Here is a 13,772-nt window from a genome sequence, read left to right on the forward strand (position 1 = left end):
TATATGGCAACACTCACCAACTCCCATATATGGCAACCCTCACAAACTCCTATATATGGCAACACTCACCAACTCCCATATATGGCAACACTCACCAACTCCCATACATGGCAACACTTACCAACTCTTATATATGGCAACACTCACCAACTCCCATATATGGCAACACTCACCCACTCCCATATATGGCAACACTCGCCAACTCCCATATATGGCAACACTCACCAACTCCCATATATGGCAACGCTCCCCAAACCGTCGAGGGAAAATGACGCATTCGTGGTTGATTGTGAAATGGTCAATGGTGATGAAGGTGATTGATGAGCGTGACTCCAGCGTTAGTAGCGAGCCAGCAGGCGGAGGGCTCGGACTAGGACCATGGGTACACAACCAGGCTCCTCTATGGCCCTCATGCTCAACATGACTCCCACGCTCCTCATCCTCCTCCTCCTTCTTCTATGCCACAATGGTGAGAGGCATTTACTGCAAATTTATAGCAAAGTACACTGGGTATTTGTAAATTGGTTGGTGTGTAAATTCAATCCAATCATGTTAAGTGATTGAAAGACATTGATTTTTAAGTGTATTAAAAACCAAATTTTCGGATGTTAGATCCTCTCACTGTACACTATACAATGTTTTAATATTGTATTGAACATTCTGTACAGGACCTTGTGTAAGAATGTTGGTTCCATTTGAAAATTTGGTATTTAATACACTTACACATAAATTGGGTCTTTCATTCACCTTTATTTAAGCACTGCGGTATTGTAGTAAGTTTTTCCAGTGGAATTTATTTTAGATATATTATATGAAACCTGTTAAAATAACGAGGATAATTATATTACATAATATATTGTTTAGTAAATGTGCTATAAGTTAAAATTTTGTGGCTTCAAAATTCTCAGTTCTTAATTGCAGTTTGTCTGTGTAAACTCTGTGTAAACTGGAAAGTCTTAGTGAAATTTGTCATTAGAATATTGAAAGGCTCTCTATTTATTCCTTAAGCCAATTATATCACACGAAATGTGAAGCATGATTGGCTTGTGGGTGTAGTTATGTGTAGGAACCACTTGTGCTCTAGTGTTTTACTAGGCGGCAGACCTTTCAGTTCCCCAAGTTAGTTTCGAGGATCAACGTGATCCAGAGACCGGGACTGGGGGACGTGCTGGCTGGTGGTGTGGTCAACCAGACTGTTAGATGCAGCTGCTCACAACCTGACATGATGCCCTGGGTCTTTGATGTTGATAGTTCTCTCTCAGTGTACCTACTGCATCTCGGATTTTCAACAGGGGGTATTGTACACATTCTGTCATGCTTCCTGGTCTCACGTGGTGTTATTTCCGCGCAAAAATTTGCAATCAGTCCCTTTAATATTTTCCAAGTGTAAATTATTAAATATTCTGTAAATTATTTATGCCTATACTCTAGGGAATACAGATTTAAAATGTTCACCGGTCCCAGTAATTTAGATTCAGAAATTGATCCATCTTTGAAGGGGGCAGTTATTGTGCAACAATACTCCATCCTAGAGAGAACTAGCGTCTTAAAAGTACGTAATTGGACCGGCAGTGCTAGTTTGAGAGTTGTAGGGGCCTGGTGGGTTTACAGGTACATACTGCCTGGTGAATTTACAGGTACACACTGCCTGGTGAATTTACAGGTACACACTGCCTGGTGGGTTTACAGGTAAACAATGCCTGGTGGGTTCACTGGTAAACTGCCTGGTGCGTATACATATAAACACTGCCTGACATGTTTACTGGTAAACACTGCCTGGCGGGTTTACAGGTACACACTGCCTGGAGGTTTACAGGTACACATTGCCTTGAGTCTACAGGTACACACTGCCTGGCGGGTTTACAGGTACACACTGCCTGGAGGTTTACAGGTACACATTGCCTTGAGTCTACAGGTACACACTGCCTGGTGGGTTTACAGGTACACATTTCCTGGTGGGTTTACAGGTACACTTGACTGGTGGGTTACTGATACACACACTGTCTGGTGGGTTTACTGGTACACACTGCCTGGTGGGTTTACAGATACACAGTGCCTGGTGGGTTTACAGGTACACATTGCCTGGTGGGTTTAAAGGTATACACTGCCTGGTGGGTTTACTAGTACCCACTGCCTGGTGGGTTTACTGGTACACACTGCTTGGCGGGTTTACAGGTACTCACTGCCTGGTGGGGTTTACAGGTAAACAATGCCTGGTGGGTTCACTGGTAAACACTGCCTGGTGGGTTTACAGGTACACACTGCCTGGTGGGTTTACAGGTAAACAATGCCTGGTGGGTTCACTGGTAAACACTGCCTAGTGGGTTTACAGGTACAAACTGCCTGGTGGGTTTACAGGTACACACTGCCTGGTGGGTTTACAGGTACACACTGCCTGGTTGGTGTACAGGTAAACACTGCCTAGTGGGTTTACAGGTACACACTGCCTGGTGGGTTTACAGGTACACACTGCCTGGTGGGTTTACAGGTACACACTGCCTGGTGGGTGTACAGGTAAACACTGCCTGGTCGGTTTACAGGTACACACTGCCTGGTGTGTTTACAGGTACACACTGGCTGGTGGGTGTACAGGTAAACACTGCCTGGTGGGTTTACAGGTACACACTGGCTGGTGGGTTTACTAGTACATACTGCCTGGTGGGTTTACTAGTACATACTGCCTGGTGGGTTTACAGGTACACACTGCCTGGTGGGTTTACAGGTACACACTGTCTGGTGGGTTTACAGATATACGCTGCCTGGTGGGTTTACAGGTAAACTCTGCCTGGTGGGTTTACAGGTACACACTGCCTGGTGGGTTTACAGGTACACACTGCCTAGTGGGTGTACAGGTAAACACTGCCTGGTGGGTTTACAGGTACACACTGCCTGGTGGGTTTAGAGGTACACACTGCCTGGTGGGTTTACAGGTACACACTGCCTGGTGGGTTTACAGGTACACACTGCATGGTGGGTGTACAGGTAAACACTGCCTGGTGGGTTTATAGGTACACACTGCCTGGTGGTTTTACTGGTAAACACTGCATGGTGGGTTTACAGGTATACACTGCCTGGTGCGTTTACAGGTAAACACTCCCTGGTGGGTTTACAGGTTATCACTGCCTGGTGGGTTTACAACTACACATTGACTGGAGGGTTTACAGGTACACACTGCCTGGTGGGTTTACAGGTAAACACTGCCTGGTGGGATTACAGGTAAACACTGCCTGGTGGGATTACAGGTAAACACTGCCTGGTGGGATTACAGGTAAACACTGCCTGGTGGGTTTACAGGTAAACACTGCCTGGTGGGTTTACTGGTAAACACTGCCTGGTGGGTTTACTGGTAAACACTGCCTAGTGGGTTTACTGGTAAACACTGCCTGGTGGGTGTACAGTTAAACACTGCTTGGTGGGTTTACAGGTACACACTGCCTGGTGGGTGTACAGGTAAACACTGCCTGGTGGGTTTACAGGTACACACTGCCTGGTGGGTTTACAGGTACACACTGCCTGGTGGGTTTACAGGTACACACTGCCTGGTGGGTTTACAGGTACACACTGCCTGGTGGGTTTACAGGTACACACTGCCTGGTGGGTTTACAGGTACACACTGCCTGGTGGGTTTACTGGTAAACGCTGTCTGGTGGGTTTACTGGTAAACACAGCCTGGTGGGTTTACAGGTACACACTGCCTGGTGGTTTTACTGGTAAACACTGCATGGTGGGTTTACAGGTACACACTGCCTGGTGCGTTTACAGGTAAACACTCCCTGGTGGGTTTACAGGTTATCAATGCCTGGTGGGTTTACAACTACACATTGACTGGAGGGTTTACAGGTACACACTGCCTGGTGGGTTTACAGGTACACACTGCCTGGTGGGTTTACAGGTACACACTGTCTGGTGGGTTTACAGATATACGCTGCCTGGTGGGTTTACAGGTAAACTCTGCCTGGTGGGTTTACAGGTACACACTGTCTGGTGGGTTTACAGGTACACACTGCCTGGTGGGTGTACAGGTAAACACTGCCTGGTGGGTTTACAGGTACACACTGCCTGGTGGGTTTACAGGTACACACTGCCTGGTGGGTTTACAGGTACACACTGCCTGGTGGGTTTACAGGTACACACTGCCTGGTGGGTTTACAGGTACACACTGCCTGGTGGGTGTACAGGTACACACTGCCTGGTGGGTTTACAAGTACACACTGCCTGGTGGGTTTACAGGTACACACTGCCTGGTGGGTTTACAGGTTCACACTGCCTGGTGGGTTTACAGGTACACACTGCCTGGTGGGTTTACAGGTAAACTCTGCCTGGTGGGTTTACAGGTACACACTGCCTGGTGGGTTTACAGGTACACACTGCCTGGTGGGTGTACAGATAAACACTGCCTGGTGGGTTTACAGGTACACACTGCCTGGTGGGTTTACAGGTACACACTGCCTGGTGGGTTTACAGGTACACACTGCCTGGTGGGTTTACAGGTACACACTGCCTGGTGGGTTTACAGGTACACACTGCCTGGTGGGTGTACAGGTAAACACTGCCTGGTGGGTTTACAGGTACACACTACCTGGTGGGTTTACAGGTACACACTGCCTGGTGAGTTTACAGGTACACACTGCCTGGTGGGTTTACAGGTACACACTGCCTGGTGGGTTTACAGGTACACACTGCCTGGTGGGTGTACAGGTAAACAATGCCTGGTGGGTTTACAGGTACACACTGCCTGGTGGGTTTACAGGAACACACTGGCTGGTGGGTGTACAGGTAAACACTGCCTGGTGGGTTTACAGGTACACACTGGCTGCTTGGTGTACAGGTAAACACTGCCTGGTGGGTTCACAGGTACACACTGCCTGGTGGGTTTACAGGTACACACTGCCTGGTTCGTTTACAGGTAAACACTCCCTGGTGGGTTTACAGGTTATCACTGCCTGGTGGGTTTACAACTACACATTGACTGGAGGGTTTACAGGTACACACTGCCTGGTGGGATTACAGGTAAACACTGCCTGGTGGGATTACAGGTAAACACTGCCTGGTGGGATTACAGGTAAACACTGCCTGGTGGGATTACAGGTAAACACTGCCTGGTGGGATTACAGGTAAACACTGCCTGGTGGGATTACAGGTAAACACTGCCTGGTGGGTTTACAGGTAAACACTGCCTGGTGGGTTTACAGGTAAACACTGCCTGGTGGGTTTACTGGTAAACACTGCCCGGTGGGTTTACAGGTAAACACTGCCCGGTGGGTTTACAGGTAAACACTGCCTATTGGGTTTACTGGTAAACACTGCCAGGTGGGTTTACAGGTAAACACTGCATAGTGGGTTTACAGGTAAACACTGCATAGTGGGTTTACATGTAAACACTGCTTAGTGGGTTTACAGGTAAACACTACATATTGGGTTTACAGGTACGCACTGCCTGGTGGGTTTACAGGTACACACTGCCTGGTGGGTTTACAGGTACACACTGCCTGGTGGGTTCACAGGTACACACTGTCTGGTGGGTTTACAGATATACGCTGCCTGGTGGGTATACAGGTAAACTCTGCCTGGTGGGTTTACAGGTACACACTGCCTGGTGGGTTTACAGGTACACACTGCCTGGTGGGTTTACAGGTAAACACTGCCTGGTGGGTTTACAGGTACACACTGCCTGTTGGGTTTACAGGTACACACTGCCTGGTGGGTTTACTGGTAAACGCGGTCTGGTGGGTTTACTGGTAAACACAGCCTGGTGGGTTTACAGGTACACACTGCCTGGTGGTTTTACTAGTAAACACTGCATGGTGGGTTTACAGGTACACACTGCCTGGTGCGTTTACAGGTAAACACTCCCTGGTGGGTGTACAGGTTATCAATGCCTGGTGGGTTTACAACTACACATTGACTGGAGGGTTTACAGGTACACACTGCCTGGTGGGTTTACAGGTAAACACTGCCTGGTGGGATTACAGGTAAACACTGCCTGGTGGGATTACAGGTAAACACTGCCTGGTGGGATTACAGGTAAACACTGCCTGGTGGGTTTACAGGTAAACACTGCCTGGTGGGTTTACTGGTAAACACTGCCTGGTGGGTTTACTGGTAAACACTGCCTGGTGGGTTTACTGGTAAACACTGCCTGGTGGGTTTACTGGTAAACACTGCCTGGTGGGTTTACAGGTAAATACTGCCCGGTGGGTTTACAGGTAAACACTGCCTGGTGGGATTACAGGTAAACACTGCCTGGTGGGTTTACAGGTAAACACTGCCTGGTGGGTTTACTGGTAAACACTGCCTGGTGGGTTTACTGGTAAACACTGCCTGGTGGGTTTACTGGTAAACACTGCCTGGTGGGTTTACAGGGAAATACTGCCCGGTGGGTTTACAGGTAAACACTGCCTATTGGGTTTACTGGTAAACACTGCCAGGTGGGTTTACAGGTAAACACTGCATAGTGGGTTTACAGGTAAACACTACATAGTGGGTTTACAGGTACACACTGCCTGGTGGGTTTACAGGTACACACTGCCTGGTGGGTTTACAGGTACACACTGCCTGGTGGGTTTACAGGTACACACTGTCTGGTGGGTTTACAGATATACGCTGCCTGGTGGGTTTACAGGTAAACTCTGCCTGGTGGGTTTACAGGTACACACTGCCTGGTGGGTTTACAGGTACACACTGCCTGGTGGGTTTACAGGTACACACTGCCTGGTGGGTTTACAGGTACACACTGCCTGGTGGGTTTACAGGTACACACTGCCTGGTGGGTGTACAGGTAAACACTGCCTGGTGGGTTTACAGGTACACACTGCCTGGTGGGTTTACAGGTACACACTGGCTGGTGGGTGTACAGGTAAACACTGCCTGGTGGGTTTACAGGTACACACTGGCTGGTGGGTGTACAGGTAAACACTGCCTGGTGGGTTTACAGGTACACACTGCCTGGTGCGTTTATAGGTAAACACTCCCTGGTGGGTTTACAGGTTATCACTGCCTTGTGGGTTTACAACTACACATTGACTGGAGGGTTTACAGGTACACACTGCCTGGTGGGTTTACAGGTACACACTGCCTGGTGGGTTTACAGGTACACACTGCCTGGTGGGTTTACAGGTACACACTGCCTGGTGGGTTTACAGGTACACACTGCCTGGTGGGTTTACAGTTACACACTGCCTGGTGGGTTTACAGGTACACACTGCCTGTGGGTTTACAGATACACACTGCCTGGTGGGTGTACAGGTAAACACTGCATAGTGGGTTTACAGGTAAACACTACATATTGGGTTTACAGGTACACACTGCCTGGTGGGTTTACAGGTACACACTGCCTGGTGGGTTTACAGGTACACACTGCCTGGTGGGTTTACAGGTACACACTGCCTGGTGGGTTTACAGGTACACACTGTCTGGTGGGTTTACAGATATACGCTGCCTGGTGGGTTTACAGGTAAACTCTGCCTGGTGGGTTTACAGGTACACACTGCCTGGTGGGTTTACAGGTACACACTGCCTGGTGGGTTTACAGGTACACACTGCCTGGTGGGTTTACAGGTACACACTGCCTGGTGGGTTTACAGGTACACACTGCCTGGTGGGTTTACAGGTACACACTGCCTGGTGGGTTTACAGGTACACACTACCTGGTGGGTTTACAGATGCACACTGCCTGGTGGGTGTACAGGTAAACACTGCCTGGTGGGTTTACAGGTACACACTGCCTGGTGGGTTTACAGGTACACACTGGCTGGTGGGTGTACATGTAAACACTGCCTGGTGGGTTTACAGGTACACACTGCCTGGTGGGTTTACAGGTACACACTGCCTGGTGGGTTTACAGGTACACACTGCCTGGTGGGTGTACAGGTAAACACTGCCTGGTGGGTTTACAGGTACACACTGCCTGGTGGGTTTACAGGTACACACTGCCTGGTGGGTTTACAGGTACACACTGCCTGGTGGGTTTACAGGTGCACACTGCCTGGTGGGTTTACAGGTACACACTGCCTGGTGGGTGTACAGGCAAACACTGCCTGGTGGGTTTACAGATACACACTGCCTGGTGGGTTTACAGGTACACACTGACTGGTGGTTTTACTGGTAAACACTGCATGGTGGGTTTACAGGTTCACACTGCCTGGTGCGTTTACAGGTAAACACTCCCTGGTGGGTTTACAGGTTATCACTGCCTGCTGGGTTTACAACTACACATTGACTGGAGGGTTTACAGGTACACACTGCCTGGTGGGTTTACAGGTAAACACTGCATGGTGGGATTACAGGTAAACACTGCCTGGTGGGATTACAGGTAAACACTGCCTGGTGGGATTACAGGTAAACACTGCCTGGTGGGTTTACAGGTAAATACTGCCCGGTGGGTTTACAGGTAAACACTGCCTATTGGGTTTACTGGTGAACACTGCCAGGTGGGTTTACAGGTACACACTGCCTGGCGGGTTTACAGGTACACACTGCCTGGTGGGTTTACAGGTACTCACTGCCTGGTGGGGTTTACAGGTACTCACTGCCTGGTGGGGTTTACAGGTAAACAATGCCTGGTGGGTTCACTGGTAAACACTGCCTGGTGGGTTTACAGGTACACACTGCCTGGTGGGTTTACAGGTAAACAATGCCTGGTGGGTTCACTGGTAAACACTGCCAAGTGGGTTTACAGGTACAAACTGCCTGGTGGGTTTACAGGTACACACTGCCTGGTGGGTTTACAGGTACACACTGCCTGGTGGGTTTACAGGTACACACTGTCTGGTGGGTTTACAGATATACGCCGTCTGGTGGGTTTACAGGTAAACTCTGCCTGGTGGGTTTACAGGTACACACTGCCTGGTGGGTTTACAGGTACACACTGCCTGGTGGGTGTACAAGTAAACACTGCCTGGTGGGTTTACAGGTACACACTGCCTGGTGGGTTTACAGGTACACATGGCCTGGTGGGTTTACATGTACACACTGCCTGGTGGGTTTACAGGTACACACTGCCTGGTGGGTTTACAGGTACACACTGCCTGGTTGGTGTACAGGTAAACACTGCCTAGTGGGTTTACAGGTACACACTGCCTGGTGGGTTTACAGGTACACACTGCCTGGTGGGTTTACAGGTACACACTGCCTGGTGGGTGTACAGGTACACACTGGCTGGTGGGTGTAAAGGTAAACACTGCCTGATGGGTTTACAGGTACACACTGGCTGGTGGGTTTACTAGTACATACTGCCTGGTGGGTTTACTAGTACATACTGCCTGGTGGGTTTACAGGTACACACTGCCTGGTGGGTTTACAGGTACACACTGCCTGGTGGGTTTACAGGTACACACTACCAGGTGGGTTTACAGGTGCACACTGCTTGGTGGGTTTACAGGTACACACTGCCTGGTGGGTGTACAGGTAAACACTGCCTGGTGGGTTTACAGGTACACACTGCCTGGTGGGTTTACAGGTACACACTGCCTGGTGGGTTTACAGGTACACACTGCCTGGTGGGTTTACAGGCACACACTGCCTGGTGGTTTTACTGGTAAACCCTGCCTGGTGGGTTTACTGGTAAACACAGCCTGGTGGGGTTACAGGTACACACTGCCTGGTGGGTTTACAGGTACACACTGCCTGGTGGGTGTACAGGTACACACTGCCTGGTGGGTTTACAGGTACACACTGCCTGGTGGGTTTACAGGTACACACTGCCTGGTGGGTTTACAGGTACACACTGCCTGGTGGGTGTACAGGTAAACACTCTCTGGTGGGTTTACAGGTACACATTGCCTGGTGGGTTTACAGGTACACACTGGCTGGTGGGTGTACAGGTAAACACTGCCTTGTGGGTTTACAGGTACACACTGGCTGGTGGGTGTACAGGTAAACACTGCCTGGTGGATTTACAGGTACACACTGGCTGGTGGGTTTACTAGTACATACTGCCTGGTGGGTTTACTAGTACACACTGCCTGGTGGGTTTACAGGTACACACTGCCTGGTGGGTTTACAGGTACACACTGCCTGGTGGGTTTACAGGTACACACTGCCTGGTGGGTGTACAGGTGCACACTGCTTGGTGGTTTTACAGGTACACACTGCCTGGTGGGTGTACAGGTAAACACTGCCTGGTGGGTTTACAGGTACACACTGCCTGGTGGGTTTACAGGTACACACTGCCTGGTGGGTTTACAGGTACACACTGGCTGCTTGGTGTACAGGTAAACACTGCCTGGTGGGTTTACAGGTACACACTGCCTGGTGCGTTTACAGGTAAACACTCCCTGGTGGGTTTACAGATTATCACTGCCTGGTGGGTTTACAACTACACATTGACTGGAGGGTTTACAGGTACACACTGCCTGGTGGGTTTACAGGTAAACACTGCCTGGTGGGATTACAGGTAAACACTGCCTGGTGGGATTACAGGTAAACACTGCCTGGTGGGATTACATGTAAACACTGCCTGGTGGGATTACAGGTAAACACTGCCTGGTGGGATTACAGGTAAACACTGCCTGGTGGGTTTACAGGTAAACACTGCCTGGTGGGTTTACTGGTAAACACTGCCCGGTGGGTTTACAGGTAAACACTGCCTATTGGGTTTACTGGTAAACACTGCCAGGTGGGTTTACAGGTAAACACTGCATAGTGGGTTTACAGGTAAACACTGCATAGTGGGTTTACAGGTAAACACTACATAGTGGGTTTACATGTACACACTGCCTGGTGGGTTTACAGGTACACACTGCCTGGTGGGTTTACAGGTACACACTGCCTGGTGGGTTTACATGTACACACTGTCTGGTGGGTTTACATATATATGCTGCCTGGTGGGTTTACAGGTAAACTCTGTCTGGTGGGTTTACAGGTACACACTGCCTGGTGGGTTTACAGGTGCACACTGCCTTGTGGGTTTACAGGTACACACTGCCTGGTGGGTTTACAGGTACACACTGCCTGGTGTGTTTACAGGTACACACTGCCTGGTGGGTTTACAGGTACACACTGCCTGGTGGGTTTACAGGTACACACTGCCTGGTGGGTTTACAGGTACACACTGCCTGGTGGGTGTACAGGTAAACACTGCCTGGTGGGTTTACAGGTACACACTGCCTGGTGGGTTTACAGGTTCACACTGCCTGGTGGGTTTACAGGTACACACTACCTGGTGGGTTTACAGGTAAACACTGCCTGATGGGTTTACAGGTAAACACTGCCTGGTGGGTGTACAGGTAAACACTGCCTGGTGGGTTTACAGGTACACACTGCCTGGTGGGTTTACAGGTACACACTGGCTGGTGGGTGTACAGATAAACATTGCCTGGTGGGTTTACATGTACACACTGCCTGGTGGGTTTACAGGTACACACTGCCTGGTGAGTTTACTAGTACCCACTGCCTGGTGGGTTTACTGGTACACACTGCTTGGCGGGTTTACAGGTACTCACTGCCTGGTGGGGTTTACAGGTAAACAATGCCTGGTGGGTTCACTGGTAAACACTGCCTGGTGGGTTTACAGGTACACACTGCCTGGTGGGTTAACAGGTAAACAATGCCTGGTGGGTTCACTGGTAAACACTGCCTAGTGGGTTTACAGGTACAAACTGCCTGGTGGGTTTACAGGTACACATTGTCTGGTGGGTTTACAGTTACACACTGCCTGGTGGGTTTACAGGTACACACTGTCTGGTGGGTTTACAGATATACGCTGTCTGGTGGGTTTACATGTAAACTATGCCTGGTGGGTTTACAGGTACACACTGCCTGGTGGGTTTACAGGTACACACTGCCTGGTGGGTGTACAAGTAAACACTGCCTAGTGGGTTTACAGGTACAAACTGCCAGGTGGGTTTACAGATACACACTGCCTGGTGGGTTTACATGTACACACTGCCTGGTGGGTTTACAGGTACACACTGTCTGGTGGGTTTACAGATATACGCTGTCTGGTGGGTTTACATGTAAACTATGCCTGGTGGGTTTACAGGTACACACTGCCTGGTGGGTTTACAGGTACACACTGCCTGGTGGGTGTACAAGTAAACACTGCCTGGTGGGTTTACAGGTACACACTGCCTGTTGGGTTTACGGGTACACACTGCCTGGTGGGTTTACAGGTACACACTGCCTGGTGTGTTTACAGGTACACACTGCCTGGTGGGTTTACAGGTACACACTGCCTGGTGGGTGTACAGGTAAACACTGCCTGGTGGGTTTACAGGTACACACTGCCTGGTGGGTTTACAGGTACACACTGCCTGGTGGGTTTACAGGTACATACTGCCTGGTGGGTTTACAGGTACACACTGCCTGGTGGGTGTACAGGTAAACACTGCCTGGTGGGTTTACAGGTACACACTGCCTGGTGGGTTTGCAGGTACACACTGCCTGGTGGGTGTACAGGTAAACACTGCCTGGTGGGTTTACAGGTACACACTGCCTGGTGGGTTTACAGGTACACACTGGCTGGTGGGTGTACAGGTAAACACTGCCTGGTGGGTTTACAGGTACACACTGGCTGGTGGGTGTACAGGTAAACACTGCCTGGTGGATTTACAGGTACACACTGGCTGGTGGGTTTACTAGTACATACTGCCTGGTGTGTTTACTAGTACACACTGCCTGGTGGGTTTACAGGTACACACTGCCTGGTGGGTTTACAGGTACACACTGCCTGGTGGGTTTACAGGTACACACTGCCTGGTGGGTTTACAGGTACTCACTGCCTGGTGGGGTTTACAGGTAAACAATGCCTGGTGGGTTCACTGGTAAACACTGCCTGGTGGGTTTACAGGTACACACTGCCTGGTGGGTTTACAGGTAAACAATGCCTGGTGGGTTCACTGGTAAACACTGCCTAGTGGGTTTACAGGTACAAACTGCCTGGTGGGTTTACAGGTACACACTGCCTGGTGGGTTTACAGGTACACACTGCCTGGTGGGTTTACAGGTACACACTGGCTGGTGGGTGTACAGGTAAACACTGCCTGGTGGATTTACAGGTACACACTGGCTGGTGGGTTTACTAGTACATACTGCCTGGTGGGTTTACTAGTACACACTGCCTGGTGGGTTTACAGGTACACACTGCCTGGTGGGTTTACAGGTACACACTGCCTGGTGGGTTTACAGGTACACACTGCCTGGTGGGTGTACAGGTGCACACTGCTTGGTGGTTTTACAGGTACACACTGCCTGGTGGGTGTACAGGTAAACACTGCCTGGTGGGTTTACAGGTACACACTGCCTGGTGGGTTTACAGGTACACACTGCCTGGTGGGTTTACAGGTACACACTGCCTGGTGGGTGTACAGGTAAACACTGCCTGGTGGGTTTACAGGTACACACTGCCTCGTGGGTTTACAGGTACACACTGGCTGGTGGGTGTACAGGTAAACACTGCCTGGTGGGTTTACAGGTACACACTGGCTGCTTGGTGTACAGGTAAACACTGCCTGGTGGGTTTACAGGTACACACTGCCTGGTGCGTTTACAGGTAAACACTCCCTGGTGGGTTTACAGATTATCACTGCCTGGTGGGTTTACAACTACACATTGACTGGAGGGTTTACAGGTACACACTGCCTGGTGGGTTTACAGGTAAACACTGCCTGGTGGGATTACAGGTAAACACTGCCTGGTGGGTTTACAGGTAAACACTGCCTGGTGGGTTTACTGGTAAACACTGCCCGGTGGGTTTACAGGTAAACACTGCCTATTGGGTTTACTGGTAAACACTGCCAGGTGGGTTTACAGGTAAACACTGCATAGTGGGTTTA

General features: G+C 49.9%; 1 protein-coding gene across 1 annotated transcript in view; it reads left to right on the top strand.

Annotated features, from left to right (window-relative positions):
* Nucleotides 1-264: 264 nt before the first annotated feature.
* The window catches only part of LOC123749292 (macrophage mannose receptor 1-like), a 236,043-nt gene continuing 222,535 nt past the window's right edge, over nucleotides 265-13,772 (top strand). Inside the window, exon 1 of the mRNA XM_069311889.1 lies at nucleotides 265-469. Within this exon, the coding sequence (XP_069167990.1) occupies nucleotides 379-469 (91 nt within the window). The 5' untranslated portion in view covers nucleotides 265-378. The remainder of the gene's footprint in view (nucleotides 470-13,772) is intronic.

The sequence above is a fragment of the Procambarus clarkii genome, chromosome 70 (genome assembly GCF_040958095.1).
Source record: "Procambarus clarkii isolate CNS0578487 chromosome 70, FALCON_Pclarkii_2.0, whole genome shotgun sequence".
NCBI lineage: Eukaryota > Metazoa > Arthropoda > Malacostraca > Decapoda > Cambaridae > Procambarus > Procambarus clarkii.